Below are 7,727 nucleotides of genomic sequence, written 5' to 3'. Positions count from 1 at the left end.
AAAGGCAACTTGTTCTGATTATGTAATAATCAAAAAGTTTGTCTAAAATTAATAACAAACCTGTTCGCGAATGCAGAGGAAACAAATATACAACAGAATAAAATATTCTTTTCTTAGAGGAAGCAACTACAGAAAGTCTTTATTATACTTCTTCAAAGTAACCAGTACCACTGAGGCAAAAAATATTTCAACTCTGTCGTTAACACCATTTTCAAAACCAACATGTCAAATTTGGTTTCATTAGAATGTAGCCATTGTTTCAAACTATTAACACAAGAACCAAAACTCCAAGTTTAAATGTATTTTATGCATATATGTATACCTATATATATACATACACAAACATATATATGCATTTATCACTGAGCATCATCTTCTGGTGAAGCCTCCCAAATTATCCTCTCTTCATAAAAAGCAATTACAATTTGAGGACATTTAACATTAGCCTCTCTTGCAAACACCAACTCAGGTTCATCTAAATCTTTCCACTTCACGAGGAACATTAATCCTTCACTAGATCTTGTGGCACCAAGTATTTGTTCTGCCTCTAGACCCCTATCAAAGCCTGTTGGGTTATCATTTGCATTGCTATTCTCTGTTGATACGTTTGATATGCTACCTTCAGATTCACTGCTATCTTCCTGAGAATTCAGAAAAGCATGGATTAAGTCTGGACAATGTAAATGTTCTTCTGGTTCCCAGGTATTATCAGAATCTGAATATCCCTTCCATTTCAGGAGATATTCTACCTTGCCAGCTACTACACGACGGCCTACTACTTTCTCCACTTCAAATTCTTCATGCTCTGCCTCTTCAACATTTTCAGGTTCTCCATGCCTTGTCTTTCTTCTTTTGGGTGTTCTAGGTTTCTTGGGGGCCATTTTTTAATTGCAGATGTAAAGAGTTCTTATTAACCACTTCCGATACTCCAAGTCACAATCCTGATGCAACTCTGGCTCTGGAGCCTCAAGTTCCAGTCACCTCCAAAGGGATTTTTGTTAAATTTCTATGGTAAATCCTAGGAAACAAAGAAAAAAACCAACACGAGTCAGACTAATTGTGAAACTTCACAAATCCCCATGCCTACAGATCTACAAAACATACATCTGTGTGGAATTTTCCTTAGCTTCAACCTGGCTTCTGAGTAATAGACAAACAAAGCAGACCAGACACACACTGGCAGGGTGCTATGGCTAAATTGTCATTGGAACCACAACCACAAAACAGGGGCAGGCAAAACTCCAAGATGTCCATATCAAGAAACATATTAGCAATTTATGAAAATTAGGAGGAAAAGAACCTCAAAGCAGCTAGAGTGAGCATTGATTTTAATGCTAGCACATTTCTTCTCTGAATCCAAAAAAGTCTGGAAGGTATTGGTATATTGCTCAAATGGTGGAAGTAAAAACAGTCAACTCGAAATTCCAGGTTCAGGAAAAGTATCCTCAGGAAAAGTGGGGAAATAAAGATGACAGAAAATGTAGAAATGTTTCACTAGCGATGTATCAATAAGGACCAGCTAAGGAAATTTCTCAATACAAAAAGGAAACAATACTAGAAGTAAGCTAGGAACTTTAGAAAGAAAAAATCAGCAAATATGTACAAATGAGGGCGAATATAGTAGACAGACTTTTTTCCTTCTACAATTTCGAATCATTATGAATTGAGGAAGGAAAACTTATAATACCACCTGATAACTGGTTCCATCTATATAAAAGAAATAGATAAGATATTTATATTCTAAGAACAATTGTCTACTAAACACAAAATTCTGACTTCAAATCTCAATATCCCCAAAACAAAACTCATTCTTAAATAGGAGGATAAAAAAAATCTACCTAAATGAAAACATGTTCTCCCCACTTTATTTTTATTTATTTATTTTTAATCTTTTTGTTTCTTTTTTTTTTCAAATTTTTATTATCAAACTGATGTACAGAGAGGTTACAGTTTCATACGTTAGGCATTGGATACATTTCTTGTACTGTTTGTTACCTTGTCCCTCATGCCCCCCTCCCTCCCCCCCTTTCCCTCCCCCCCCAGGTGTTCAGTTCACTTACACCAAACAGTTTTGCAAGTATTGCTTTTGTAGTTATTTCTCCTTTTTTTTACCCTGTGTCTCTCAAATTTGGTATTCCCTTTGAATTTCCTACTTCCAATACCAGTAAACACGGTTTCCAATGTACTCAGATAAGATTACAGAGATAGTGTAGGTACAACCATAGGAAGGTGATACAAGAACATCATCAATAATAGAAACTACACATACACATAGGACGTTGAAAGTAGTTACAACTGTGATATAACAATTGTTTCCATAACATGGAGTTCATTTCACTTAGCATCATCTTATGTGTTCATAAGGGTATAGCTATTGGGCCTTGTGATGCTCTGCTATGGCTTGCCTAAACCTGTACTAATTATTCCCAATAAGGGAGACCATAGAGTCCATGTTTCTTTGGGTCTGGCTCACTTCACTTAGTATAACTTTTTCCAAGTCCTTCCATTTCCTTACAAATGGAACAATGTCATTCTTTCTGATAGAGGCATAAAATTCCATTGTGTATATGTACCACATTTTCCTGATCCATTCATCTATGGAGGGGCATCTGGGTTGGTTCCAGATTCTCGCTATGACAAATTGTGCTGCGATGAACATTGTTGTGCTGGTGGCATTACTGTGATTTTGTTTGTGGGCTTTTGGATAGATACCCAACAGTGGGGCTGCTGGGTCATAGGGGAGTTCCCCACTTCAAGCTGTATTATAAAGCTATAGTAATAAAAACAGCTTGGTATTGGCACTGGAACAGGCCTGAAGACCAATGGAACAGAATTGAAGACCCAGAATTGAACCCACAGAACTACGCCTACTTAATCTTTGATAAAGGAGCTAAAACAATAGTATGGAAGAAAGATAGCCTCTTTAACAAGTGGTGCTGGCAAAACTGGCTCAACACATGCAACAAACTAAAACTAGATGCTTATATATCACCCTGCACCAAAATCAATTCCAAATGGATTAAAGACCTTGAAATCAAAACAGGCACCCTGAAAACACTAAAGGAAGGAGTAGGAGAAACACTTGGGCTCCTTGGCACAGGACAGAACTTCCTTAACAAAGACCCTGAAAGGCTACAAATCAAAGAAAGGTTGGACAAATGGGACTGCATCAAACTGCAGAGCTTCTGCACGGCAAAGGACATAGCTCTCAAGATAAACAGAAAGCCCACAGACTGGGAGAAGATCTTTACCGGACATTCAACAGACAAAGGCCTCATCTCTAAGGGTATGCAGAAATAAAAAAATTACCTTCTTCCAAAACAAAACCGCAAAGAACCAATAGCCCCCTCATCAAGTGGGCTAAAGACTTACAAAGAGACTTCTCTGATGAGGAAATGAGAATGGCCAATAGGCATATGAAAAAATGCTCTACATCACTGGCCATAAAGGAAATGCAAATCAAAACAACATTGAGATTCCATCTCACCCCAGCAAGAAGGTCATATATCAAGAAAACTAATAATAACAATTGTTGGAGGGGATGTGGCCAAAAGGGAACCCTACTTCATTGTTGGTGGGAATGTAAACTGGTTCAGCCACTCAGGCAAGCAGTATGGAGATTCCTCAGAAGGCTCAATATAGAATTCTCCCCACTTTAGTAGAAGTGAAAAAGTTTGATAATAGAGTCAGGAGCCAGTGATTTATGCCTTTAATCCTACTAGCTACTCAGATGGCTGAGGTCTGATGATATGGTTCAAACACGGGCAGGACAGCAAAGTTTGTGACACTCATTACTAATACCCACAAAAAAAAGTGGGAAGTGGAGCTGTGACTAAAGTGGCAGATTGTGAGCCTTGAACAAAGACAACAGTGACCAATCTGTGATTCAGCTCCAGAACCTACATCAGAAAAATGTTAACGCACTGTAAACTATTATTAATTATTCATATATTTTAATATCTCAAATGTCTATTAAAATATACAAAGTGCACTCAAAACACTTAATAAGTCAAAATAGTAAAACCCCCAAGTAAGGCAAGATAGGAAAACAGTAAGAGAAACAGAAAAACAGACAGAAAACAAAAGATAAGGAAATGTTAGAATTTGCCAGATGCCAGTGGCTCACACCTATAGTTTCAGCTACTTAGGAGGCTGGTACCTGGTGGTTCTCAGTTTGAAGTAAGTACAGGAAGAAATGTACTCTAGATTCAATTTCCAAAATCGCCAACAGAAAGCTTAGCAGTTAGAGTGGCTCAGGTGTTTAAGAACAAGCCAAACAAGCACGAAGGTGTGGACTCAAACCCCACTCCACAAACAAAAGTTATAACCAAGCACAAAAATTAGGTTCAGGTTAAATGATCAAATATTCACAAATATTTCTACCTTTTAGCAAATGTTAGACAGATGCTATGTAACTTGACACATGTTCTCATTCCATAAAATATATCTTTAAAAATAGTACATGCTGTCTACAAGAAACCATGTTCAACTATAAAAGCAGTAAAGGGTAAAGAATAATAAGGTAGAAAACAATATACTATACCAACCTTAATTATTAGGAGCAGGAGTGGTTATATATTAATATTATTAGACTTCCAAGGGGCCTCTCCCTATAGAGTCATAGGATGTGCTATTCCTGCAGCAATAAGCCCTAATAACATGAGGAAAATGTTGTCTTATCAGAGAGACTTGTTGGAAATTCAGTTCCTGAGACATTATTGGGGATTGGTCATGTAGACACCCCTGTCTAGCATTTTACAAAATGTCAGAGTCCTAGTAGAAAACCACAGTATAGGCACAATGTTTCTAAAAATGGCTTGAACACAGATGACCTATTTTATAAGTCCTAGTCAGATTTGGTGGGAATAGTCTCCAAATCTAAGGATCACACCCATCCAGAAATGTGCTTTGCCATGAGGTCTTTCAAAGTAGAGCTGTCAGGCTTACTGTGGCAACATATTTCTTCATAGCTTAGCAACCAGGAGGCTTGAGTTCTTATCCCAGGAAAAAACACATTTGTGCAAACAAATTATGCACAGTGAGCCCCACTAACCAGTTCTGCAAATGGTGAGATTCTCTTCATATTCAAGTTCCAAAATGCCCACAGGGGCTTTGCTCTCTTACTCTTAGTTTGCATAACTTCCCACAGCATTTTAAGACAACTAAATTATCCTACTACCAATACCAAAGAAAGACAAAACTATATCACTTACATCTTTCATCAACTGTCACACAAAATCTGCAAAAAATATTTGCAGAATCGGTCAAGGTCTAAAAAACAGTTTTTTCATCAATGCACGGGTTGTATTCCATCTATGCAAATTTGATTTTAAAAAGATTAACATTTGATCAATACAACCACTACAAGTTAAAGAAATTACATTTGATATGATTCAGCATTCACTTATGATTTTAAAAAATTCTCAGGAATTTCTGAATAGGAGATGCCTTTCTCAAATTAGGAGACTCTACAAGAAGAACTACAGTTAGAGTGGAGAACTTGGGTCAGAGGATAAGGAGAGACAGTGCCCAAATTTTTCTTTTTCTTTCTTTTTTTTTTTTTTTTTTTTTACTGTGGAAAGCTATCTTTCCAGCAATCAATACTACACACTCACTTCCCAGGGTACATTACGAAGGGGGTCACACAGTCAATGAGTTCTGCCATTTGCATCTACTGAGTGACACTGAGTGACATTTCGGGGGTCCTGGTAATCACTTAGATCTATAATCTTGTCTTTTTGTGCCTGCTGAGTGTGAAACTTGCACTCCAAACTTCTTGAGTGTATTTGCAGAAGGAAGAGAAGATGGGTTTTACTTGTCCCCCCATTCCATTTCAGCCCTCTTATCACCAGCTTCCTAGACTTACCTGAAGCAACATTTCAATCTTTTTGCACTAAGAATGGCTAGTGAGGGACTGACTGTGCCTGCCCCCCTCCTCTCTCTCTCTCAGCTGAGCTGTAGCTGCTTCCAAACTCAAAGCCCCTTTCCTGCCTCTCCATTAGGGGCATTTAACATCATTTGTCATTAGCAAGATTATCACCATGCATATGTAAGAATCATTATATACTGTGCCCAGGCCCTGAGTTTAAGCTTCATTACTAGCATGCATGCATGCATGCATGCATGTGCACACACACACACACACACACACACACACACACACACCAAGACTACATAGATTTACACTGCAGAAAATGAAAATTTTTGGTACTAAACAAAATGTATATAGAATGTGTATGCTGAAAAATTCCAACGTGCTGATGAAATTAGTCTAGGAAAGCTAAAAGTGAAATTTGGATATACTATGTTTGTGGATTAGAAAACTATATAGTAAACATATGAATTCTTCCCAAATTGACCTTCTTATTTCATGTAATTCCCCTTCACAATTGAAATGTCAGGCAGATTAAATAGCTATAAACAAAAATACAAACCTCTATCTCAGATTGAAGTTTATTATAAAAGTTAATCCAAATGTGGATCAAAATAAGTTTTATTTTATTATAAATACATCACGGGCTGGGAATATGGCCCAGTGGTAGAATGCTTGCCTCCTATACATGAAACCCTGGGTTCGATTCCTCAGCACCACACATATATACAAAAAGGCCAGAAGTGGCACTGTGGCTCAAGTGGTAGAGTGTTAGCCTTGAGCAAAAAAAAAAAAAAAAGCCAGGGACAGTGCTCAGGCCCTGAGTCGAAGCCCCAGGACTAGCAAAACAAAAATTATAAATACATCATGATAAAATGTACTAAAATCTGTGTAAAAGAAGAGGAGAAAAAGGTTTAAGAAAGACTAATATAAGCCAGATGTCCATGGCTCACAGCTATAATCTATGCATCTCAGGAAGTTGAAATCTGGAAAATCTAAGTTCACAGAAAGCCTGAGGAACAAAGACTTCTATATTCCTTCTCTAAAAATAATCCCCCCAAAAGCAAGGCTGGAATTGTGCTCAAGTGGTAGAATTCTAACCATGTGAATGTGATGCTCTTATGTCTATACTCATAGCACCAAAAAAATAAAAAGGGGAAGGAAATGGAAATAATAGGAAGTTAATTTGATTAAAGTTCATCACATTACATGTATGCACACAATGAAACTCATTTGTACAATTCATTTATGCACATAAAAACTCAAAACTGAAAGACAGAATAAAGGCCCAGAAATGCAACAAAGAAAAGAAAGATTGGACAAATGAGACTGCATCAAACTGCAGAGCTCCTGCACGGCAAATGACATAGCTTGCAAGATAAACAGAAAGCCCACAGATTGAGAGAAGATATTTACCAGCCATAGAATGGACAAAGGCCTCCTATCTAAAATATACGTAGAACTCAAAAAGTTAAATTCCTCCAAAACAAATCCTCAAAGAACCAACTGCCTCCTTAACAAATGTGCTAAAGACCTAAAAAGAAACTTTTCTGAAGAGGAAATAAGAATAGCCAAGAAGTGAAGAAGTGCTCTACATCACTGGCCATAAAAGAAATGCAAATCAAAACAACACTGAGATTCCACCTCACCCTAGCAAGAATTTCCATTATCAGGAAAACTAATAATAACAAATGCTGGAAGGGATGTGGCCAAAAAGGAACCTTACTACATTGTTGGTGGGAAAGTAAACTTGTTCAACCACTCTGGAAAGTGGTATGGAGATTCCTCAGAAGGCTAAACATAGAGCTCCCCTACGACCCAGCAACCCTACTTTTGGGCATCTATCCAAAAGATT

The 7,727-nt window shown here is 37.5% G+C and overlaps 1 protein-coding gene across 1 annotated transcript; it reads right to left on the bottom strand.

Annotated features, from left to right (window-relative positions):
• Nucleotides 1-359: 359 nt before the first annotated feature.
• LOC125343156 (chromobox protein homolog 3-like) lies at nt 360-881 on the bottom strand. The gene has a single exon (XM_048335426.1). It carries the CDS (start codon nt 879-881, stop codon nt 360-362), a length of 522 nt encoding a protein of 173 aa, XP_048191383.1.
• Nucleotides 882-7,727: the final 6,846 nt, after the last annotated feature.

This window comes from Perognathus longimembris, chromosome 28 (genome assembly GCF_023159225.1).
Source record: "Perognathus longimembris pacificus isolate PPM17 chromosome 28, ASM2315922v1, whole genome shotgun sequence".
Lineage (NCBI taxonomy): Eukaryota > Metazoa > Chordata > Mammalia > Rodentia > Heteromyidae > Perognathus > Perognathus longimembris.
The sequence above is the reverse complement of the archived record's forward strand: the minus strand, read 5'-3'. Positions and strand labels throughout refer to the sequence as shown.